This window comes from Lithobates pipiens, unplaced genomic scaffold (genome assembly GCF_037356315.1).
Source record: "Lithobates pipiens isolate NorthernLeopardFrog02 unplaced genomic scaffold, aLitPip1_a1.2 Scaffold_1, whole genome shotgun sequence".
Taxonomy (NCBI): domain Eukaryota; kingdom Metazoa; phylum Chordata; class Amphibia; order Anura; family Ranidae; genus Lithobates; species Lithobates pipiens.
Window position 1 is genome coordinate 53,875,875 of NW_027507685.1, and position 25,942 is coordinate 53,901,816.

The window sequence follows — 25,942 nt, forward strand, 5'->3', positions numbered from 1 at the left end:
CCTGTATTGAGATTTTATTGCTGTAATATGAAAGTAACTTATGCCCTCTCTCTCTCTCTCTCTCAATAAAATGTATACCAAGACAGTAAATAAAAAATTACGTTTTCTGCTTCAATTTTCCTCCGTCTGTATCGGTTTGATGAGGTTGCATCTTCTCTTCATCATCGGATTGTGCAGCATCATTACTACAGTAGATAGAAAAGGAAGAAAAAAAAAAAAAACCATCACATCGATATTGGAGCGATGCCACAGTTCACACCAGGCCATGTGCCACAAAAGGTAACAGGAGAAATGTCATTGCTGACAGTTTCCACCCAAAAAAGTATTTTAAAGCAAAATCTAAAAACACAACTTTGCCAATTCCCTGGCTATATACATTTTTCTCCATACTGACAGTTTCTTAAATTTTAGTTCACAATTGAAAATTAGAACTTTACACATTTCAGTAATAAATTGACATTTTCTGGAGCTAAAACGACACTCTATGTTCGCCTATGTGTCCATCCACGCACAGGCGTTAAGAGGTAAAAAAACAAAACAAAAAAATACCATCACCTGCGCATTCAGGAAAGGAGGGTTTTGGCAGCAAAAGAACAAAAAACCCAAATGCAAGAAAAATGCTTGCAAAAAATGTCTAAGCACATTTAGAGCTTGAGCATTAATTTCAATAACCAGAATAAATGAGATGAATGCCAAAGCGTGTGACGTTTTTGAAGCGGCTTTTCCCCTGCCAAGAGAAAAAATGTTTACAAGAGGCACCTGGTAATCTTGCCATTAACATACTGCTTGTCCTAGGGCAGTGATGGCGAACCTTGGCACCCCAGATGTTTTGGAACTACATTTCCCATGATGCTCATGCCCTCTGCAGAGTAGGTGAGCATCATGGGAAATGTAGTTCCAAAACATCTGGAGTGCCAAGGTTCACCATCACTGTCCTAGGGTGACAATGCTCACTTACTGCACTGCATCTCTGGAGGAACAGCATTGTAATCCTAGGCTTCTCTTCGAATTTGGATTACGAGCCATTTCCCCCTCGTCTCCATGACATTAGGAAAGGTGTTTTGTCAATCAGAGGTAAATTGGGCAGGACTGGTAAAGAGTTTAAAAATCCCACGCAGCACATTATTAAAGAAACCGCATTCAATGGCAATTTAACATATCAAAGGGAAACAAATAAGAATAGGTCAAAGAGAAGGAAATAAGAATTTCATGTTTAGAGTTTACATTCATTTTGGAGAGGACAGCTTGATTAACAGAGCACTTCTTCTGTTTTAGCGCTTTGTGTTCTAGCGCTTCTTTAATATCTGCTAATGAACCATTGTTCAAAACTACAAAGGCCTTCATATGACACAAGGGTTCCTGTGTAGGAGAATGTCCAAGGTAAAAACTACTGCATATCCTGCCACTGTGAGCTGATCTAACAGCTGATTCACTCATTCCTCAAAGCTGCTGGGAACTAGACGCTTTTGTTTTATGCTTAAAAATTAGGGACTAAACGCAACCCACTTTTTAAAACAAAAAAAACACCATGTGGATGCAATTTAAAGCAATGTATGTGACTTAATTATTGCGCTCCTTTAAGAAGCTCTGCTCACCACCACTTTGATTATCTAAAAACATCCACGTAACGAATCAATAAGAACGTCTGAAAAAAAAATAAAAAAAAATAAAAAAAATAAAAAAAATAAAAAATAAAAACTTTGCTCCTATGTAGAAATTAGAAATTCTATGAGGCCATAAATATAAATATTTCACTGCAGACCTCCTTCTGGTAATGTCGACCGTTTTCCTGTCTTTGTTGCTAATATTTTGAGTCACTGACCCAGACCAAGCATACAGCCGATGAAGTAAGAACACCCAATCACCATATATATTCTGACCAGTAACCAATGTAATAGACCAATTAGTAAAATCAGCCAGGCAAATAGAATGCTCAGAAAAAAGACCAGCAATGGCAGATTCAATATTTCTTGAATGCTGGGTTTCCTTTAAAAGCAACCTTACAGGATGAAAGCATGGTGTTGCAGGATCCAGGGCTTTAAATTTGTTCTTTCCTTAGTGGTTGCTGAGTCACTGACCTGTTCATAATCTAGTCCAGGGGTGCTCAACCTGTGGCTCTCCAGCTGTTGCAAAACTACAAGTCCCATTATGCCTCTGCCTCTGGGTGTCATGCTTGTGGCTGTCGGAGTCTTGCTATGCCTCATGGGATTTGTAGTTCCGCAACAGCTGGAGAGCCACAGGTTGAGCACCCCTGATCTAGTCTATCCAGTTTGGAAGAGTGATTTTAGGGCCAGTTCACACAGCCATTCCGGGCCCGTTTCCTACACCACATCTAAAACGCACTGCAGTTTAGATCTGCAGCGGGTGTTAATAGTAAATTAATGACACCCCAAATGTTATTGCAAAAGCAGTGCGTTTGCCAGCACCAAAACACATGGTACAGATGTACAACCGTGAGTTTCCAAAAGTAGTGCACAGTGCATGCCTGTGCAATCCCCGATGTAAAGTGGCTCTCGAAGAGTTGCCCACTTTTACAATGATATGCATTTTTTAAATCCAAGATGTGTAAATACATAAATCAAAAAGATCTGCATTTAAACAAGCCTTTTGACTACCTAAAGTACTACATTTGCATGTATATATACCAGAGCACACAAGTTAATGTATATATGACACCACTAAAACTCCTGCCCTTTTTTGCCCTTCTGTGTCACATTGGGGAGTTTTTTTTCCCCTATCCTCTAGGAAGAAGAAAGAAGAAAGAAGAAGAAAGAAGAAAGGACTTGATTGCCCCATTCACACACTTAAGGTGGATGGGAGAATCACTCCCACTAGCTATTGTGTTTCGCAGAGGGGAGATTTCCCTATAGGTAGCAGCGCTGATCATGTGGAAATTTTCCAACAGGCTTGTTGTACATGCCCATACATAGATTGAAAATGCCAGTCCCTGAAAGTGGTTCTAACCTTTCGTCACTACAGAAAGGGAAAAAAAAAAAAAAAAAAAAAAAACCTCGACTACCAGGCTCTTGAATTTATTATTAGGGGTTAGGAAACAAACTCCACTGACAGCAATAGAAAAATTAAAGAAAACAGAAAAAAAGCATAGAAATGAAAAAGGGAAATCAGAGGGCATGGAAAGGTACGAAAGACTGTTTTGCTCATAGTTTTGTTTTTTAAAGCAGCAAAAGCTTAAAGGGGTTGTAAAGGTTCACTTTTTTTCACCTTAATGCATCCTATGCATTAAGGTGAAAAAACATCTGACAATACCGGCTGCCCCAGCCCCCCCCCCCCCCCCATTTTACTTACCTGAGCCCGTTCACCTGCTGCGCTCGCCCCCGATGTCCCCTTCGCCGCTCAGCCTGTCGGTTGATTGGCTAGAGTGGATGGATTGAAAGCAGCGCAGCCATTGGCTTGCGCTGCTGTCAATCACATCCAATGATGCGGCACGCCGGGGCTGAGTGATACAGTGAGCGGCTATAGCCGCCGGTCATATCATGGAAGCGCGCCCGCAAGAACTAACCACCATGTGAGAGGGCTTGCACGAAGGTGGTTAGTTCTTGCGGGGCGGAGCTGAGACAGCCGCCAGGAGACCCCAGAAGACCAGGTTCGAGCTGCACAGTGGAGGCAAGTATAAAGTTATTTTTTTTGTTTTTGTTTTTTAAACATTGTCTTTACAACCCCTTTAATATAAGATGAACACAAATGATTCCTAATAAATAGACTCTTCACATATTCATCTGTAGAACATTGTATTAGATTTGTAGTAACACATAAAGGAAGCCACACAACAGATAAGTTAATTACAAACTCCAGTGATGACATTAGTACAAACGTAATTATATCAAACAAAGCACATAAAAACAAAAAAGACAAACAGCAGCATGGACAATCACATTTTGGGAACAGAACATGATCAGAAAGATTTGGCCGGTGATTTGGAGAGGGGCTAATCAAAAGAATTGCAGTAAAGCTCTATACAACTTCACCAACCATATCTGCTGTGACGTTGGCCTTTGGGTGCCATGTCAGATGTTTTTTTTGAACCAACATTCTGCCCGTCAGTACCGGGCTTAAGGATCTCCATTTACTTCTGTTAGAAAACTCAGTGCAGGCTAAATACAGTAATATAGTTATTTTCTGTATTGGCTACCTTGTGCCCCGATACTTTTCCAGCACCTGCTGACGAAGGCCAAGCAAAGTAGGATGGGCACGGGGTGGGGGTGGGGGAGGTGTGATTAGGACTTGTGTTACAGTGAACTCAGACCTGAGCACTTTCCTTTAGACAGTAAAGATGAATATATTTAGGTTTACAGTAAGTCAACATAATTAGGTACAATAAAGACGTATAGACGGAGTCAACTGCTCACATTTTAGATCTGGTGGGGACTACAGTGAGATTTCCCCCACCATAATTTCCAACTATGCTCCTGCCCACCACCATGGGGTCTCCTTACTTTTGTTAAAATAGGAGTATTCATATGTCTGTTGATTCAGTCTACACTATATACAAGATTTTAGTAATGAAAATGGTATCATTAGCAGTAATCAGCATGGATGCATGAAGAATCAGTCTTGCCAACCCAATCTATCACCTTCTATGAGGAAGTGAGCTACCCTCTAGATAAATGAAGGTCTGTAGACGTGGTGTATTTGGATTTTGCAAAAGCATTTGACACAGTTCCCCATAAACATTTACTGTACAAAGTAAGGACCGCTAGCATGGACCATAGGGCGAGTACATGGATTGAAAACTGGCTATAGGGACAAGTTCAGAGGGTGGTGATAAATGGGGAATGGTCAGGGGTGGGTAGTGGGGTCCCACAGGGTTCTGTGCTGGGACAAATCCCATTTAAATTTGCTCGTAAACGACCTGGAGGATGGGGTAAACCGTTCAATCTCTATTTGCGGACAATACTAAGCAGGGCAATACACTCCCCGTGGGTTGTGGAAACCTTGCAAGAAGATCCAAACAAATTAATGGGGTGGGCAACTGCATGACAAATGAGGTTTAATGTAGAAAAATTTTAAATAATGCATTTGGGTGGCAAAAATATGAAAGCAATCTGTACGCTAGGGGGAGAACCTCTGGAGGAATCTAGGATGGAAAAGGACCTGGGGGGTTCTTGTAGAGGACAGGCTCAGCAATAGCAAGCTGCTGCTAACAAAGCAAACAGAATATTGGCATGCGTTAAAAACGAGATTAACTCCAGGGATAAAGCGATAATTATCCCACTCTACAAGACACTGGTCCGGCCACGCCTGGAGTATGCTTGTCCAGTTCTGGGCACCAGTCCTCAGGAAGGATATACTGGAAATGGAGCGAGTACAAAGAAGGGCAACAAAGCTAATAAAAAGGGTCTGGAGGACATTAGTTATGAAGAAAGGTTGCGAGTACTGAACAACTCTCTCTAGAATAGACTATTGAGAGGGGATAGGATTTCAATTTTCAAATACCACCCTGGTGACCCCACAATAGGGATAAAACGTTTTCACGGAAGGGAGTTTAACAAGACACATGGCCACTCAATAAAATTATAAGAAAAGGATGGATGTAGAAGCAAGGATGTAGAATTCCCTTTCACATGCGGTAATCTCAGCAGGGGGCAGCGATAGTTTTTCTTTTAATTATTAGATAAGCACCTGAACGACCGCAATATACAACGTAATACTGACATAATCACACACTTAGGTTGGACTTGATGGACTTTGGGTCTTTTTTCAACCTCACCTACTATAACTATATGCAACTTTTTTACATTACTGTTCAAAACAATAGCAGGTAAGAGTTCACTAGCCACGTGATGAAGTATGTATTTAAAAAAATTTCAATGATACTCAAACAAAAGATCAATAGGCATATCAAAATGATCACCAAAACAACAAAGCGGAAGACAGGTCACAAATATAAAAAAAAGGAAGGCCAGTTACAATTGGGCGTCTTTGGCGGTTCGTCGCCTACTTCTATTAATCATCACTATGGGATAGAAGTGATCCAAACAGGAAAGAGTCTGCATCCTTGAACTCTAACCATCAAGGATTATTTTGGTGGGCATAGAATTGGTTCTTACTCCTAATTACTTTTTATTTCCGAATGATAAATTATCGAAATTGGATACAGATATGGAAGACAGGTTTTCCTAAATTTTATTATTATACAGGATTTTTATAGCACCAACAGTTTGCGCAGTGCTTTACAGCATGAGCAACTTTATTAATGGGTTACTGGGAAAAAGTTATATTTTTGGTTCACTAACCCATCAGCGATTTTCAACTGTTGGCAGCCATCCTGTTGGATGCTGGTTACTGGTGGTCAATCCTTCCTATTTATATGCTTTTGTTAACACCTTGATATGCCGATTGAGTTTATACATTTGTGAGGGAGTATCCTACACATTTTTTCAATAACACCATTAAAGAGGGATTCCACCAAAAAAAAAAAAAATATTAAAAGCCAGCAGCTATAAATACTACAGCTGCTGACTTTTAATAAATGGACACTCACCTGTCCCGGGTTCCAGCGATGCCGGCAGCCGAGGCCGATCGATCGCTCGGCTCTCGGCTGCTGTAGTCACCATTCTAGGTGAGTGAATCGGCTTCACTTCCCGGTTCCCTACTGCGCATGTGCGAGCCGCGCCGCGCAATAGGAAATCTCCGCGCTGTCACTGGGACCCGTGTGTGTGTCCCAGCAGACAGCGCGGCAGGGCAGGAAATGGCGTAGACTCCCACGGGAGTCTATGCCCGGAAGTGGGTGAAAATACCTGTCTTTGACAGGTATCTCCACCCCCCTCCCCCCTGAAAGGTGTCAATTGTGACACCGGAGGGGGGGAGGGATCCGATCAGCGGAGGTTCTACTTTAGGGTGGAATCCCGCTTTAAATACTTCAAGGAGACCTGTGTGCTTGATGGTTTTTGTTTATGAATCAAATTTCACCATTTGTCACAAGAGCTGCCTGCCATGGTTTAAGAATATTGCTTGTGCCTGAAGCTCTGTGGATCTAGATAACTGAAATAAAGATTTCTTATTTTATTGTAAAATGGGTGTAGTAGTATTGCCACAGGCAGCAAGTTTGGCCTGTAATATATAATTGCTAGGAAGAGTATAATTACAATGAACAGTATTATGTGAGATCTATACAATGCCTGTATAACAGTGCTGTATGAAGTCCACAGCTCCTGCTGGAGATGAAAGATGAGCCATTATTGAGCCATGGCTGACCACTTGCATTTAGTACTAAAAATGCAATTACACTCTAGTAATGCTCGTTTTTGTGGTTTTGTAGCCAAGCCATGTTCCAGTTAATGGCCCAGACTGATGGAGGGCACAGTCTGATGGAAGACATGTCAACAAAATGGACAGGAAGCTTAAACTAACAAGGTAATTCACTTCCTGGGAAACATCCTTAATCATACCATTTTAGAAGCTGGCTCCCAGGTAATAAAGCCTTTTGCGGCTATAGAAGATAATTCTTTCTAATTATTTTTTGAACGTTAGGTGCTCATCAATAACATTTACTTCAAATTATTTAGCAGGGCATGTGTCTGCACTACAAGACTAGCTAATCTGTTAAAATTAAGCTAGTTTGCCATAAACACGTGCTTCTTCATGTGACCTAATCCTCAGCAGTCTACATTACACTGCTATTAGGAGTATGGTGGGCGTTTGTCACAGACTGCATAGTTTCCACTGTCTTTAACCATATAGGCCAAGTCAGGCAGACTTGCAGTGAGATATGAGAGTCAGTAAAGCTAGCCATAGATGGATTATAAAGAACCACACACACACACGTCGAAATACCATCACCGGTAAGTCCGAGAGCCTTTCAGGACAACCTCGGTGAGAGTACAGCTCTGCCCATTTCCCAGGAAACACATGCAGTCTTTGAATCCCTCCTCTTCCACCGTGGCTTCAGTTATTGTGTGGTCCCCGACATACTGGAAAACAAAGTACAGAAAACCACAACCAACCATAATAGACACTTAAAACCACTTCTAAAAATAAAAAGGGAGGAAAGTAGCAGTTTTCCTGAAAGGCTCTTAGAAACACCTTCACCGGTAAGTTGAACTAAGTCCTTCTCAAATAGCCTTTCAGGACAACCTTGGAGAGGATAACCGAGAAACTAACCCTAGGGTGGAACTACTGCCTGCAGTACCTTCCTGCCAAAGGCTTGATCTGCGGTGGGCAGCAAGTCCAACCTTTAAATGTCAGAGAAATGTTGAATAGTTGAACCAAGTGTCAACCTTGCAAACTTGTTCAGGCGTAGCTCTGGCCCTTCAGCCCAGCAAACTGCTGGTGATCTCGTAAAATGAGCAGAAATACCCAAGGGGGGTATTTCTCCCTTCGTTTTGTAGGCCTCCGTGATTGCCCATCTAAGCCATCTGCCCAGCGTGCTTTTGGAAACTCTCCCCTTTAGAAGAGCCTGAGAAAATAGCGAATAGAGCATTTGATTTTCTAAATTCCTTGGTGACTGTTAGAAAGTGTAGTAGGCACCCCCTCACATCCAAAGTGTGGAAAGCTTCTTCTAACGGGGTTGGCAGGAGCTGAGGAGAACGTGCGCAAGACTATTCCCCTGTGAACGGTGAAAAGTCAAAGAAACCTTAGGCAGGAAAGCTGAATTTGTTTAAAGGATCACCCGATCTGAAAGAACCTTTAGAAAGGGTTCTGTGGCTGCCAGGGCCTGAAGCTCGCCGACTGTTCTTGCCGACGTGATGGCTACCAACAGAATTGTTTTAAGGACTAAGTTTTGTTTTTTTAAGGATGCTTCCTGTAAAGGTTCAAACTGAGCTCCCACGAGACCCTGTAAAAACAGACAAATCCCAACTGGAAAAAACTTTAAGGGACACCAGCTTATTTCGTGCAAGTGCCCTCAAAAATCTTGAAATTAAGACCTCTCTGGATAGAGTCTTCTCAAAAAAAAAAAAAATGTAAGCTGGGTTTTCAGGGTGCTGGCTGCCAGTCCCTTCTACATTCTGTCATGTAGAGAGTCTAAAACTGACACTAAACTTTTGACCAGAGGCCTTTAGATGTACACCAGGAATTTAACTTTTTCCAAACCGTCAAGTATTTGGCCTGAGTTACCTCCTTTCTAGTAGAGAGTAAGGTCTACACTAATTTATCCGACAATCCCTTGGCTTTTAGGAGGTCTTCAGAAACCAAGCCGTTAAATGTGACCGGTCTTGCTTCCTGATGGTTTACAGACCCCTGCTCCATCAGGTCCTTCCTGGGTGGCAACTTCCATGGATGTTTTGGGGCCAGGTTTAGTAGCGTCGCAAACCTGGTCTTCTCTGTGGAGTGAGAAGAACTTCTGTACTTTCATGTTCTGCTGGCTGGCAAACAGATCTATTTGAGGCTGTATCCACACTTCGGAGATCATCAAGAAAACGTCTTGGTTCAGAATCCACTCTGCTTCCACCACTTTCCTTCTGCTTAGTAGGTCTGCTAGCATATTCTGGGATCATTTTAGGTGGAACGCTGAGGCCACGTTCTGTTCTGCCCAGGCAAGTAGCTAACTGGCTAGTTCCAGGAGTCCTCTGCTCCTTGTTCCAGTACATAAAGCTACTGCAGTCGTATTGTCCAAAAGTACCTGAACGTGTTGTCCCTTACCGCTTGGCGAAAGGCTAGAGAAAGATGTGACTTTAGTTCCTGCCAATATGAGGACTTTCAGGCTTCTGCTTTGGCTGTCTATGTGGGCTCCCCAACCCCAGGAATTGACATCTGTTAGACGCTTGTCTAGTGGAAAGACACAGAAGAGACCTCTTGCCAGGTTGGTTGAATACCTCCACCACCAGAGCGCCCATTTTACACAAGTTTGATTTGTTTCTCTAACCACTCCTGGTGTGACCATCTTTGTAAGATATTCATCTGAAGAGGTCTGGAATGAAATCTGGCCCACTGTACAGCTGGGATCGATGCCATGAGAAGTCCTAAGATTGCCATGGCTGATCGAACTGAAATTGAGAGTTTGGTTTGAAACGGTCTCACAGCAGAATGGATCTTCTCCATTGTCTCATGTGGCAGAAAAAAAAAAAAACTCTTTGAAGTACAGAGCATTGGTTCTAAATTAGATTTTTCAAGATTCAGGAGCCAGCCTAGGTTCTTGAGGGGAGTCGGACACCTGAATATTTGTCAAGACTTGTTCTTTGGAGCCTGTGAAAAAACAGGTCGTCCAGGTATGGGATGATCGAAATCCTTTTTAGCGTCAGAGACTCCAGGGCTTCCGCCATTATTTTTGTAAAGATTCTGGGGGAGGATGAAAGTCCGAACAGCAGAGCTCTGAATTGGAGATGCCAAACTGAAGTCAGCAGACTGAGGACATGTAAAAATAGGTGTCCCTTAGATCTAGAGATGCCATTAAAACAATCATGAGTCAGCAACTTCGTTATTAAATGGATCCTGTCCATTCGGAAATGTTTGCAACGGATCAATCTGTTTAGGACCGTTAAGTTCAGGACTTTCCCGAAGGCTTTTGCACCAAAAAGATGTGGGAATAGAAGCCTCGTCCTTCCAGATGTTTTGGGACCTGGAGAATTACCTCCTGTTGAATCAGATCCTGTAGCAGGCTCATCATTGCAGAAGCTTTTGGTTGATCCTTTGGAAGGGTCGTAAACAAAATCTGCTGGGTGGGGGGAGAGCTAAAGCCTCTGAAAATTCCAGACTGTACCCCTAGGAGATGACGTTCTTCACGAACAGGCTTAAATTAGTTTTGTTCCACTGTAGACGAAAGGCAGACAGACAATCTTCCCCCTACTGGGGTAAGATAGTCATTTGTTTTTAGGGGGCTGGTCTGGGGGAGAGCTAAAGAACTCCTCTTCTTCCCTTACCCCTTTGGGAGACTCAAAGGTTCCTGTGGTCTTGAGCCCTACTTTTGTGGGACTGTTGAACAGCACGAAAACTATTATTTTGATTGTTTTTTTTTGTAAGGGAAAGCCTTTTTCTTGTCGGCTGTTCTATCCAGGACCATTTTCAGGTTTGGACCGAAAACAGGATCATCTGAAAAAGTTAGGCCGCATAGCTTAATCTTGGAGGCTGTATCACCAGACAAAGTTTTTAACCAGACAGCACGTCTGGCTGAATGCCCCAGCGCTGATGACCTTGCTAACATCTTAACCAATTCGGCTGATACATCACCTATGTACTTCACTGCCTTCAGTATCAATGGGAAGGATTCCAGAAGATCTTTCTGCAATGTGCCCTTCTCCATTTGGCTCTTCAGGTTCTCTACCCAGCATTCTAGTTTCCTTGTGACAACCGTGGAAGCTATAGCAGGTTTGAGGCTGGCCGATGTGGAATCCCACGCATCCTTCAGTACCCCCATATCCTCGAATGCTAGGTCTGTGCGATAGGAACCCTACGAGAATGTGTCATCTACCTGGGATTTCTTTTTCCAGACCACGGACTCCTTATCTTTGAAGGGAAACCTTCTCCTAAGGGTATTGGAAAATAAGGGGCCCCTCTCTGGGTCCTTCCATTCTCTCTTTACCATTTCCGAGAGGATTCTTTGGACGTGGAACACTATATATGTTTAGTGTCCTTGGTACATATTTATCATGAATGAATAGTTGCACCCTTTCCTCCTGGATCTCGAGGGTAGTGTAGATCCCTCTCAGAAGGTCATCCAAAGATAGTTTATACCTATAGGCTCAGCTATCATCTTCCTCCTGCTCCTCGTCTGAAGCCCTGAGGGAGGGAAGAGTACTTGACCACTCATCCCCGAGTCCACGACCTCTACTGGTCTAGAGGGGGATGCCCTCGGGCTGGATGGTGGATGCTGGGGATCAACATGGCTTGCCGGCTCTGAACCAGCATGGACTTGACCGAACGCAACGAGTTTGCAAGTTCCTGTACTGAAGAGAACAAATCCTTGTATTACTGGGATGTTTCCTCTTATACCAATTACTTAATACAGAACCTGCACATTGCCTTTTGCCATGAATCTCTGAGGGGGTTCATATGCTTGGATGTTAAAGCTTTTTCCTGTAATGAGAAAAAAAATGAAACTCACCTAAGGGCCCCCTGACACAACTTTCCAACCTCAATCGGTGCAATCTCCCCAGCAACCACCAAGTCCAGACTGCAGGGTCCAAGCAGAGTAACCTGACCGTGCAGCCACAGGCTCCCCGCAGGGAGGATCCAAAAACAGACACAACATAAGCCCATATGGACAAGAATAAAAAGGTACCACTGTACTAGAGGTCGACTGATATTGGTTTTTCTCTGTCCGATGACGATATTTAGAAATCGCGGTGGCCGATGGCCGATATATGATGCAGATTTTTTTCCCCCCTTCATCTAATAAAATCTAAGTTGGACACCTTTCACACTGGAGTGTTTTTCAGGTGCTTTTGGGCTAAAAATAGTGCCTGTAAATTGCCTTCAAAACGGCTTCCCTGCAGTCGGTGTGAAAGCCCGAGTGCTTTCACAATAAGGAGATGCACTGGCAGGACGTAAAAAAATAAAAAAAAATAAAAAAAATCCTGCAATCTTTGGAGTGGTGTACACCGCTCCTCCACCACTCCTGCCCATTGAAATGAATGGTCACCACTGCTGAAGCGCCTGCCAAGCAATTTGGCAGCAGCACTTGAGAACCACATTTAACCCCTTCCTCGGCCACTAGCTGGGTTATAAGTGCCCCGCTAGCAGCCGAATAGCGCGGCTAAAATGACGGCCAAGCGCCGCTAAAACTAGCAGCGTTTTACCATCAACGCCTGCCCGCTCCAGTCTGAAATCAGCCTTAAGTAATAAGTGATACAGAAAATTTCTCACATTTAAACATTAAACAAAACAAACTTCCAATCAGTTCACTTGTATGTATAATTTAGATTTAAGAAAAAAAAAAAAAAAAAAAAAAAAAAAAAAAAAAAAAAAACAACTATATATTAAATAAATTAAACAAAAACAGGTACTCAAAACTTTTGGACCCAAAAAAAAGGGCTAACTTTACGGTTTTCGTTTTTTTTTTTCAAAAAAATTGCGTTTGAAAGACCTCTGCGCAAACACCACGTTACATAAAATATTGCAACAACCGCCATTTTATTCCCTATATATATATAATTTTTGGGGGTTCTAAGTGATTTTCTAGCAGAAAATACAGGATTTTTACTTGTAAGCAACAAGCGTCAGAAAAGATTTAGTCTTTGAATGGTTAAACTGAGAACTCTACACAGGGAGTTCAGTCCATTGAAGAAGAAACATTGCATCTCTTTGATCTTTTCTTGGCAGACTGCCCAGAGAGGAGGAAAGTCACTCCACTGATTAACTTCAGGCAACTTACATTGACTTCTATTAAGTCTTTTGTAAGTAGCGCTGAACATATAATCGGCCTTTTTGTCAGCACAATCGGCCGATGCCGATTAATTTAAAAATGCCAAATATTGGCCAATATATCGGTCGACCTCTAAACTGTACCCCTCTTACCTGGGCCTGACCGGTGCCTGGGACGCCTGCTTCCCCCGTAGCTATCGGTCTCTCCTCTATCTTAGAGAGCGCAGTGGGGTATGGTCCCAGCATTGTCAACAAGGGCTGGAACCAGAAGCGCCGGTCACCAGACCCACCCCCTAGTCTCTGCGCTCCAGGCAATTGGAACCACTTGCGCCACGCCCCCGCAGGAAGCGGCGTCAGACATGACATCACCTGCCGGCCGGGAACCAACTTGCGGGCCATGCCAGCGGACCCCGGGCACATAGACGACTCCTCCTGCAGGCCCTTGCACCTGGAGAGACCGGGGACTCCAGAACATGGGCGGAGCTGCACTCTCTCCAAGGTTGTCCTTAAAGGCGATTTGAGAAAAATTATCCAATTCACCTATTCCCCTATCCACACATTCCAGGTGGATGAGGGAATCCTCCCCGCTAATGTATTCTGACAGTGGGAACACTGTCAGAATACACCAATCATTTTTGCAGCCAATTGGCTGCATACACTGAGTGTGGAAATTTTCCAGCATTCCTGCTTGAGAGACAATTGATAGATTGACGTCTCTCGCAGGAAGACCATATATGTATTGGAAATTTCTCTGGTTCCTGCTGAACTGCCTGAATTGCCAACATTCCTGCCCAAGAAGCCAACTGTTACATTAACTTCTCTCTGGCAGGAAGACCATATATGGATCAGAATTTGTCTGCTCCCTGCTGAACTTCCCGAATTTCAAACCGTGTATGGCCAGCTTATAGCGGAACTAAAGTTACACTATGATACACTGTTAGCAAATAGGCAGCTTACAGGGGCCAAGCCTGTCCTGTGTACTGGGATTAATAGCTCCTGTACAGGAGTGATGTCATCCGGCATCAGCCAATGAGGATAGTCAAAATCTGGCACACAGAAGATCTCGGCACTAGCAAAAAGAGCGTTGGGAACAGGAGTAACCTCCTTTGAGTTCCCCTTTAATGCCCGGTACACATGCTAAGCTTTTTGTTTGTTTAAATCCGTGGGCCGATTGAGAACAGAGGAGCTCACTGTACTAACTATGCAATGTTAGTACAACGATCCCCGGCTCCCATTATGCTATTGTGTTCTAACAGTGAGGTTTTGTTCACACATGCAGCCTGGGGTGGTGAAAGCAGGCGGTTTGCGTCACGGTTTTACTGCCCCCCCGAGCACCTACCTAACACGGACATGCAGCTGCAACATAAAAATAAACAGCATGTTGCATTTGGCGAGCGTTACTGCCACCGAATGCGGCCTATGCAAGTCAATGAGGAGACATGCCTCCCTACAGTCTTGTCAAATGCCCCTGAAAACCAATTTGAAAAGCCTTTTACAATTTCTTAACCCATCTGGATAAAGAAACATTACAGGAAGAACACACATTTTACATTACTTTTAAAAATCTGGATGCTGACTGGCTTGGTAGAAACACTTCATTATAATAGGTGAACTGCTACTTGACTTTGGCTGGTGACAGGTTCTTCTTGAAGAATCAACAGAAGCAAGAATAATTAAAATTACCGTAGTCCCAAGTACAGAACGAAGTATACTGGAGAGAGGCGATTATCTTTTGGAATGTCCAACACTGTAGCAGCTCTTACCTGACATATTCCTTGGTTCTTCTCATGATATGCAATGTAAGTGGATTAATGCCTGTTGGAAGCTTTTCCTCTGCCAAACTCAGAGGGATTTCCTCTCCAGTGTCCAAGTTTTTTATCATTACGCTGGCCAAAATCTCCTGAAAACAACAAGTCAAGATGAAGGATCTGAAATCGAGCACTAAACAAATCTCCCATAATTGTAGTACAGTTGCACATAGCGAAGGTCTTGTTCACACAGACTTTTAAAAAAACATTTACAACTACGGTAGCTTTCTCAGTGGCTGCATGAATGCCACGCAAACCCACCTTATCTTTCCTAATATATATGTGAGAGAAGGCAGGTGTTTGATTAGCTTGGCAGCCAGGACAAATTGGGATAGAGCCACTTATGTATTTCTGTTTATCCAGCAAACAAATACATGAATGTTTAAGTAAAAAAATTTAAAAAATCCCCAGTCGCTCTTTTTAAATACTGGTATTTACAGAAATTAGAGTGAGAAGACATTAGGAAAAGAGAAAGCACACTGCAAACACAGTCAGTGCAGATTCTGCTGCTGTATGCCATTTTTTAAAAAGGAGGGCTTAAAGCGGTTCTGCACACACTTACTTTTATTTTATTTTTCTTCTCATGTTACAAGTATTATCAGTCTAACTTTAAACTCACTTGTTTGGTGTCTGTCCGGTATCCATATCCGTTTTTCATAAAATCGACACTTTTAAAAGGAAAACATCTGAATTGTCATTTTGCTTGTGGGCATTTGAAGCCCACAAGCAATCACTTCCTTGTTCCCTTACGTTCTAACTACCAGCATGCCTTGCTGGTTCCCGCGCATGCGCACTGGAAACAGCGCAGAGCGGTGTGTAAACAACTCACGTCCGTCAAATCACGCGTCGGCTGTCCGCACTGACTCCCGGGATGAACGACACCAGATCCCAGGAGACAGTGCGGCACTCAAAGGAAACGATGCGGATACCCGCACAGACCTCGCCCCCAGACGCAGACACAGAGGCATGTGTGGATAGACCGAGCCAGCAATTATAAGGTACCATAGCAAAAAAAAAAAAAGAAAAAAAAAAAAGAAGAAGAGGGGGCCATTTAGCACTCTGACATATAAGGAAAACAATGACATAAGGTAAAATAAGTGTGTGCAGGACCGCTTTAACACTAACTGTAAGCCCCTGGGCAATTAGCCAAAGCAGAATCTTACAAAAAAAGATTCTATCTGAAAATAGTGGGTGCTGAAAGAATGTCAACTTTTATATAAAACAAGAGACTCTTACAGAAGGTCAGCCGTTACCTCATCTGTGAGCTCTCTTCCTGAGTTAGACCGGGGCCTCTGGGGACCAGAAGTCTCTGTTGGCGAACTGGACAGCTGACCATCTGCCGCCTTGCCATTTTCCTAAAAGCAAAATTTACAGACAAAATTCATTTTAATGCAGTGTAATAAGTTTACATTTGTGGACTAGGTCACCTGCACATGAATCTGAAATGTTGGCACTTCAAGGGACACATTTCCGAAAGCATCTGTGGGAGACCCACTTCAAAAAAAATAAAAATAAAAAAATTGCCATAATATGCAAATAAAAAAAAATTAAAACTACTTTGGGAAGTGCAGACAGCAAAACCCCTTTCCTCAGACACCTTCATATGGGGGGTAAATGTATCTCGGCCGTGCCAAAACATAGCATTTTACTGCCATCTGAAAATCACTGACCTGAGCAGTCACCACTTTATCCCCGCTTGTTGCGCTCGCTAGATCCAGTGAAGGCTGACCATCCCTATTTATTGCCTCGGCCACAGTGTTTGCAGACAGGAGCTCTCCAGTGAGAAAGACATCTTTTGTAACTGCAAAATAAAAAAGGAGCGTCAGGCAACACAGTCTACAATGAAGGCAACTGCAATATGTGCAAAAGTTACAGCTCCGCACGGATTTTTACTGTTAAACCTGCATTTTCATTTTTCTTAAATTAGCACATGAATAAGATAAATAACCAAGATGGGCAGACAGAGGCATCAATCGATTGTAAAACCGGCACTTCCAGCTTTCTGACATGTTAATAGAGACCCGCAGTAAAAACGGATTTCAAATCTTATTTAAACCGAGCACTAAAACAGCATATTTTTTGTTCATGACAAGAAGAGAAATACATTTTGCATATTCCCTTGGAGGAGTAGCATGAGTAAACAGAATGGTCTAACACATGTTTTTTTTAATCTTTGGTCAGTTTTATACACCTGCCTTGCCATTCTTTACATCTAGGTAGCAAATAGGATTTTAGCATTCTCCACAGTTCAAAGCAAAATCTCTGCTATATAAAATGTACCAGCAACCTATATGACAATTACGCAACTCTAATCATTGGTTAAAGTTATTGTAAAGTCTTGTTTTTAAAAAACAAACATGTTGTACTTGCCTCCTCTGTGCAGTTGGTTTTGCACAGAGGATCCTCCTCTTCGTGGTTCCCTCTTAGCTGCTCCTGACCCATCCCCCCTGTCGCGTGTCCATTTAGACACGGAGGCCCGACTCGGCCCTGGGTGGCTAACTGACAGCCATGGGAGCCAGTGGCACCACTGCTGTGTCTCAGCCAATCAGGAAGAGAGTCCTGGACGGCTCAGACACTAGTAGACATTGCTGGAGAGAGATGGGGGCTCAGACAAGTAATTGGGGAGTGGTGGGGAGGCTGCTACATACAGAAGGTTTCTTATCTTAATGCAGCAAGATAAAAACCTTCTGCCTTTACAACTCTTAAGTTCACTACAGTATGAAGCAGAAAGAGGTGGGTCTCATTAGATCCCTAATCAAAGCCCAGAGCCAACACCGATATCCCTTAAATGATTTGTTCACCATTATATTTAGGGTGTAACATGTTACTATGCAGCACTGCTTCCCTTGCCTCCCCTCAACCCCCTGTGACAGAGTTTCCTCTCCCCATTACCACATAACAAAACCGGCACAGCTGTGCTGGGCTCTACCAGAAGAGCTGCATCATTTACAGCATGGGTGCTCAATCTGTGGCCCTCCAGCTGTTGCGGAACTACAAGTCCCATGACGCATTGCAAGGCTGACAGTTACAAGCATGACAGGATTTGTAGCTCCACAACAGCCGGGGGGGGGGGGGGGGCACAGGTTAAGCAATCATGATTTACAGGAATCTGTGTATGAAGAAACTACAAGTCCCATCTGTCACCACGGCAGATGGCTTACAGTCCACGATGAACTGTGAGGGCACCGATGAGCATCCTTCTAGTACATTTACACTTCCTCAAGCCTTCTAAAAAGAAAGTCTGTACAGAGGTACAGGGAAGAAATCTGTAGACAGAGCCTGACACCCATTATCTACTGATCTTGGCTGCAATACTCTGCAGGTGCCTGAATACATACATGAATGCACTTTTTTTAACCTGAAAAACCATGTGCATGCATTTTTTTTTTTTTTTTTTATAGATGAACTTGGCCTTTAACCACTCTCACATACATCTGTCTCACAGTATATTCACAAATACCTTCTGACCTTATGGTCAGCAGCTCTTTTGTATAAAAGTGTCTTTTCAATCCCTTCTTTACAGGGAAAGATTCTAAAAGCTTCCCAATATATAGAAATAAAATGTTTGACGTCAACTTTTCTGACATTCATTTTTATAATATATTTTTTATCCAAGGTTGACAATACAGATGGGCAATATATTTTATTTTCCACAATACAGCATGGAGTACACATGTCAAAACTGCACATGCAACAGTATACAAACAAGATGGCTTCCCAGCCCAGGCATAGCCCTATTGAGTACTGGCTTACGCCCTGTACACCAACTCAGAGCTGGCCTTAAATGGTTGTAAAGGTTCATGTTTTTCCACCTTCATGCATCCTAAAAACACCTGTCCGTGACCGCCCCCCCCCCCCCCCCGTTTTACTTACCTGAACCCTGAAACTTGTCCCACAGGGACATGCTCTCTGCAGGGCTCTTGATTGCATAGATTGACAGCAGTGGGAGCCAATGGCTGCGCTGCTATCAAATCCAACGACGCGGGCGCCCGGCCGGGTCCTGCATTCGGCCTCTATGGACCCCGAATGCTGGACTTGCAAAGTAACCCCCCCGGGAGATGGCTTCTCCTAGGTGGTTATCAGATGTGAGAAGGAGCTGCCGAGGGACCCCAGAAGAGCAGGTTCGAGGCAAAGCAAGCTGCACAGTGGAGGAAAGTATGACATGTTTGTCCAAAAAAAAAAAAAAAAAAACAGAATAAGAGGTAATTCTTTAAGAATTTGTTGCTCCCATAGTGACAGGTTCTTAACGTGGCCATAGTAAGAACTGCCAGAATTTGCTACACTTAGATAATCTGGGGTGCCTTGGCAAAAGTTGTATACAAATCAGTTTGGTGGATCAAGCCTTTTAGTTACACAAAGCCACAGGTTTTCATTGTGCACCATTACAACTTTCTAGCCGCCGGTGTCCTAACAACTAATGAGGACATCAGTTAATAAGGAGGATATTGGACGCCTGTACAGCCTCCTGGTTAGCCCATCACATGCCTCGCTCCGTCAGCATTGGGATCACATTTGCTGAGTGAGGTAGAGAAACGGAGACCTTCTGTCTACTGGAATACTAATTAGTACCAATGCGCAAAGGTAGATTTGCTTTGCAAGAATAAAATCACCTCTAATGTTAGGTGTCCTACGTATGCCAATGTTGCTGTAAAATTATTTATTTACTTTTTTAATTTTAGAATGGGGTGCCTTGACTGAAAAAGTAGAGAAACTACTATACATTTTAACAAAATTTCAATAAAAAGGTTATATTTTCTAGTGGCTATTGGTGCGTGGGTAACGCACCTCCATCCAGTTAAAAGCATTGCTTGCCACGATAACAAAGGATTCTCAGTATATTCAAAATTAAAGTTTCGGCTGGAGTGGAGTTTGCCTATAGGTTAATACCATGATAGATATAGCATGACCCACAAGTACAAAATCAACCAGATTATCCTTCAAGCAATACCTTTTTTTAAATTCAGCTTTTAAACAAACATTGTGTATGGATCCAAGAACAATGGTCATTTACCAGAGACCTTGTTTGTTACACCTTGGTGTATACTTACACTCCAGACCAGAGGATCTTGGGCTCTCGTAGTCAGAATCATTTTTCTTCTTACGTGGAGGTGGTGCTGGCCTAATAGGCGGTGGCGGCCTTGGTGGAGGGGCATTTAAAGGTAGAGGGGGACGTGAGGGACCAGGCTTTTTAGTGCTTGCTACTATGTCAGGCTCAACAGTAATCTGCCGAGGCGGCTTAGCAGGTGGCAACTGCTCCACAGCTTCAGCAGGGGATGTCTTGCTGGGCACATAGTCACAAGTTTCATGTTCCTTAAGATCTTTAACCTCCTCATACTCAAATACTTTTCTTGTGCTTTCTTCCTTTTCCGAGATTTGAAGATCTTCTGTTAGTTGTATAATTTCCACAATTTTAGAGGTTTCTACCAACTGTTCAATGAGAGGAATAGAGATGTCATGTGTTTCACCAAGTTTTGACCCTGAATGGTCATCCAGTTCTTTATGGCGAAGTTCTTCCGCATCATCGTGAAAATCAGTTTCAGTAATCAACAGTTCAGGGATGTTGCTTGAAAGTGCTGGATCAGTCTCTACAGAGGCGCTTGAATTATTTAACGTTACCACATTTTCAGTTATATTAGGGCATTCATCTACAGCAGAGGACTTTTGACTTTCTTCGATGATGCTCTCAATAATCTACCAAGATATTAAAGTTTATGAATAAAACACACTCTTAAACACACACCATACAGTATGCATCAGTACTATATTGTAATTTCATTGCATCATAAATAGTTTTTTAAAGTTGAACTCTGGAATGTTTTTTTTTTTAAAGTGTATAAAAGCAGAGGTTCTTTTTGGTAAAAAACAACAAAAGCAGTGGATCCAGTATACTAGGCAACGTATATGATGTGCCAATCATTGCTTCTTGCAAAAGGAAGCTTAGCCCGCTTCAACAGGCCTCACAAGTCTCCCTACCAGTGGTTTAATGTGAAGGGTGGCCTCAATCAAAAGAGACTCTGGAGATGGGAGAGGTAAGGGTCAAGCATGGCATATGGGAAAGATTCCGATTTATTTCAGCAGTCGATAGCCATCAGGTGCAAACGCAAATCATTTTTAAAATTGTTTTTTTACAGAAAGTAATTATGCAAGTTAACTTCAGTTCTGAAGGGGCAAAGTGAAAACTGGCAGACTCAGATTTTGCCCTGCCATGGATTCCAGGTATACCCGAAGGAGCCCAAGGTCTACATTCAGGTTGGAAAAATATACCAATAAGCATGAATATCTGCCCACTAGAGCAAGAAAAATGTAGACACTAAATAGTCATTCTAGTTAAAGACCATGGTTCAAAAATCCACATCCCAGTCCATAGTCTCTCTGATTAAAACAATAACGAACAACTGGGAAATATCAAAAAACAGACTCTGCCCACGGCAGCTTTTGTATACATTGTCTACTATATTCAGGAACAAAGAAATAGGAATAAAGACTCAGATTTCAGGCATCCTAGCATTCCATGAACCAGACATCGAGGTCCTATGTCTGATTTCTGTAGAGATCGACAAGGGTACATCTTACCGTTTAGGCCACGTTCACACTGAGGCGCTTTTCAGGCATTTTAGCGCTAAAAATGGTGCCTGTAAAGTGCCTGAAATGCTCCTCTCAAGCCAAAAAAAAAAAAAAAAAAGTCAAGCAGCATCTTTGGAGCGGTGCGGCAGCGGTGTACACCTCTCCCAAAACGTCCTGCCCATTGAAATCAATTAGCAGCGCTGCCGAGTCACCTGCAAAGCCCTTCAGCAGTGGCACCTTTAACCCCTAAAAGCACCCCGCTCCCGTCCGCACATCGGCGGTAAAGCCTAGCCAACACAAGCGCGCTTTATCGCTAGCGCAGGGCGGTGTTCAGTGTGAAAGTGACCTTATACGCCCACAAAATCTGTGTGGGTATTGAATACGTAAAGTAGAATGCCTTTTTAACAACAATAAAGTATTCATATTTGTTAACTCCTGATGAGGTTACACACACACACACGAGTAAAATACTTGTGCATAAGTTATGTACACACCTCTTTTGGATCATTTTGCTTTGGTTCCGTGGTTACAATTTCCACCACCGAATTTTCAGTATGAGTAACTTCTTCCTGAAAAACATCAACAAAAACGTAAACATTTAAAACATCTAGGCAACAAGATATTCGCAGCCTTTTACATGTAATGACGGCAACTCATTGTCCCTGGTTATACAGGCCTTTGAAAGCAACAACGCAAAAACAATGGGTTCAAATTAAGCAATGAAGGGCTCACAAATGCTCTGCAATAATATACATTTTATATATACAGATTCGACAGTAAAAAGAATCATCACCATGCTGCTGCCTTTACTCTACTTTAGGCCTTTAAAGTGGAACTTGAGCTAGAAAATTAGGCCTTGCTAAATCACTTCATATGCAGGTCCCTTTTGCAGTTATAGCCATGTAAAATATTAAAAATAAATGCCTATACCATTTAGAATCCAGTAATACATCGTCTCTCCTTGCTCTGAACATGCCAAGTCGCTCTAGATTTTTTAGGTACTGCTGAGTATGTTAAGGCTGATCTGCCGAGAGCCTTAAAAAAGGGCATTAAAACCTCTCATCTTTTACAGCCAAGGAAGCTGCTTCTGTTTGATCTGCAACTGCCCTGGCACTGTACATGTGATCAGTTATGACACTAGCCATTTTATGGTTTGACAGTTAGGATTGCTGTCCCCTTTTGCTTGTGTCCTCAACCAGACATTCCAGGAATATAACAGTTTTTTGAAACCGTTAAATCGAGGGGTTTAGTTATGCTTTACGATTTACTTACACTCAGGGGCTCTGGACTTCAGCAAAATGGCAGCCTCAGGCAAGAAGAAACAGGAGCAATGCTGGAGGAAATTTACAACACACTCATTTCAGTATCATTAATATTAACGTGGAACGCATGTTCCTTTCTAAGGCTTATTTTTATTAAGACCCCTTTCACACTGGGGCGTTTTTCAGGTGTTTTAGCGTTAAAAAAACGCATGTAAAGTGCTTGAAAGAAGCCTCATCTGCAGTCCCAATGTGAAAGCCCAAGTGCTTTAAGAGCCCTTTCACAATGTCAGCGCCCGAAAAACACTCATAAAGCGCCGCTTAAACTAGCAGCTCTTTACCAGCGTTTTTGGGGCACTTTTAACCCCTGCTAGTGGCCAAATAAAGGGTTAAAAGCGCCCACAAAACGCTGATGCCAATAGCGCTTTTCAGCTGTTTTACAGGCGCTTCCCATTGATTTCAATGGGAAGGGGCACTTTAGGAGCGTTGTATTCACCACTACAAAAGCGCTGCAAAGAAGCTGCTTGCAGGACTTTTTTTGGCGCCCTGCCAGCGCAGCGCCTCAGTGTGAAAGCACTCGGGCTTTTACATTGGGATTGCAGTTGCGGCTTCTTTCAGGCGTTTTACAGGAGCTTTTTTTAAAGCTAAAGCGCCTGAAAAACGCCTCAGTGTGAAAGCACTCGGGCTTTTACATTGGGATTGCAGTTGCAGCTTCTTACAAGCGCTTTACAGGCGTTTTTTTTTTTTTAAAGCTAAAGCGCCTGAAAAACGCCCGAAAAACGCCCATGTGAAAAGGGTCTAAGTTATAGGTAAATTCGGTTTTTGTTATAGATTGATATTTTCACCATAGAAATGTATTTCTTTAAAGCGGGATTCCACCCTAAAGTGGAACCTCCGCTGATCGGAACCCCCCCCCCTCCGGTGTCACAATTGACACCTTTCAGGGGGGAGGGGGGTGGAGATACCTGTCAAAGACAGGTATTTTCACTCACTTCCGGGCATAGACTCGCACGCGAGTCTACGCCATTTCCTGCCCTGCCGCGCTGTCTGCTGGGACACACACGGGTCCCAGTGACAGCGCGGAGATTTCCTATTGCGCGGCGCGGCTCGCGCATGCGCAGTAGGGAACCGGGAAGCGAAGCCGATTCGCTTCACTTCCTGATTCCCTCACCTAGAATGGCGGCGGCAGCAGCCGAGGCACGAGCGGTTGATCGGCCTCGGCATCGCTGGAACCCGGGACAGGTGAGTGTCCATTTATTAAAAGTCAGCAGCTGTAGTATTTATAGCTGCTGGCTTTTAATATTTTTTTTTTTGGCGGAATCCCTCTTTAAGATATGTTGCCACAAAATTCAATAAAATTGTGCAATTAGTGCACATTTCAACATATTTATAGTCTAACAATGTATTCAATTTATATCCTTTAAGTTTTCCCTCACATAAGACAGTGAGCTAGATGGTAGGATCTCCTCTTTTTTGTTGTTGTGCAGCCAATAGATACACCTCTAGGATTGGCCAATACCATGAAGGGCTGGCGTACGGCCTCTGGGTGAAGAAATAAGCTCCGGAGCCAGAATGAGCCATCATTATCAAAGCGAGCAGGGTGGGTTGTGCATTGTCATCACATCATAGGTCAGGAAGTAGGCATGGCAATGCATTTCAGAGCACGAAGCCCCCGTTCTCAAACCTCGACAAACCAAGGCTCGGGAAATTTGCTCCCTGCTCCAACACACGCTGCCATGCTCATTTCCTGATATTTGAGGTCATCACAACTCACCGTCCACCACACTCGCTTCCGTGCAGAATCCCCATGCTCAGAGCTTCAGAAAAGCAGCATTAAATCTCATTAAACAGCTCCTGGTTTAATTTCAGTGGTTTTCTAAAGGAAGTACTACATCGGCTCGCTACTGAAGGAAACCGTCCTCCGCTCTCGTGAGGACAGAGGATGGTTTCCTTCAGAAGAGAGCGTTCTCCACTTAGCAACGTGGTCGGGATTAAAGCCTTGTTCACACGGGTGTACTATAGCGGCCATATCAGCTCACATCCTGATGCACAGGAGTTTGGTGCATCCCAGTGCAGGTAATCTCATTCATTTCAATTGAGACCACTGCTGCATGGACAGAGGAGCTACTCCAAATTTGGAAACATACTACAGAGATGTAAAGGATCAACACTATCTAAAAGCAATGTGAAAGGATAAAGGAAAAAACAAACACACTATGTACGCCTCGCAATATAGAAAAGATATGGATATTAAAAAAAATACACTTTAAATGCAGTCACTGAATATATTGTTAGGGCTCGGTTAGAATTACTTAGGATTTAGCTGTGATGCAAAGAAACATAAAAATATATTACAGTGCCACGAGTTCATGTCCCGACACGTCCTGGGAAGACCTGTAGCATTTTCCTGCAGCAAGCTGCCTTTCATTTTTTTCCTTCTCAGGAAACGATGTCAAGTATTTACGTCTGCTGCAGACAATGGTGAACAGCAGAGCTTTCAAGAACTTCTGAAGATGCTAAGCAGACAGGCTACTGTCACAGCAGATGAACCAAATCCATAGTAAAGCCGATGTAAATGCTAAAGCAGGATACACAGATAGCAAACATATTCCAGTTCTTGGGCTTACGGACTAAAGTTGACATGTTCATACCATTTAGAGGCTTGAGAAACAATTGGGACAACAGAGAACCCAACATGGTTTGTATCAGTCTTTGAGATAATGCCACGTACACACGACTGGACTTTTTGACAGTAGAGGTCCGACGGAACGAGTCCGTCGGACAATTCAATCGTGTGTGGGCTCCATCTGACCTTTGCTTGCCAAAAATCCAGCGGACTTTAGAAATAGAACATGTTTTAAATTTTTCCACCAGAACTCCGCCGGACCAAGAAATCCGTTCGTGTGTGTGCTAGTCCAACGGACAAAAACTGACGCTAGGGCAGCTACTGGCTACTGGCTATGAACTTCCTTATTCTAGTCCGGTCGTACGTCATCACGGTTGAATCTATCGGACTTTGGTGTGATTGTGTGTGGCCAAGTCCATTCATTCAGA

At 43.1% G+C, this 25,942-nt stretch overlaps 1 protein-coding gene across 1 annotated transcript in view; it reads right to left on the bottom strand.

Moving 5' to 3' along the window:
- WDR44 (WD repeat domain 44) overlaps positions 1–25,942 on the bottom strand; it is a 121,096-nt gene that overhangs the window by 42,905 nt on the left and 52,249 nt on the right. The window contains exons 3-8 of the mRNA XM_077493989.1: positions 22,124–22,198; positions 20,114–20,756; positions 16,736–16,866; positions 16,319–16,420; positions 15,021–15,157; positions 102–185 (exon numbers count right to left, since the gene is read on the bottom strand). Of these exons, the coding sequence (XP_077350115.1) occupies positions 102–185; positions 15,021–15,157; positions 16,319–16,420; positions 16,736–16,866; positions 20,114–20,756; positions 22,124–22,198 (1,172 nt within the window). The remainder of the gene's footprint in view (positions 1–101; positions 186–15,020; positions 15,158–16,318; positions 16,421–16,735; positions 16,867–20,113; positions 20,757–22,123; positions 22,199–25,942) is intronic.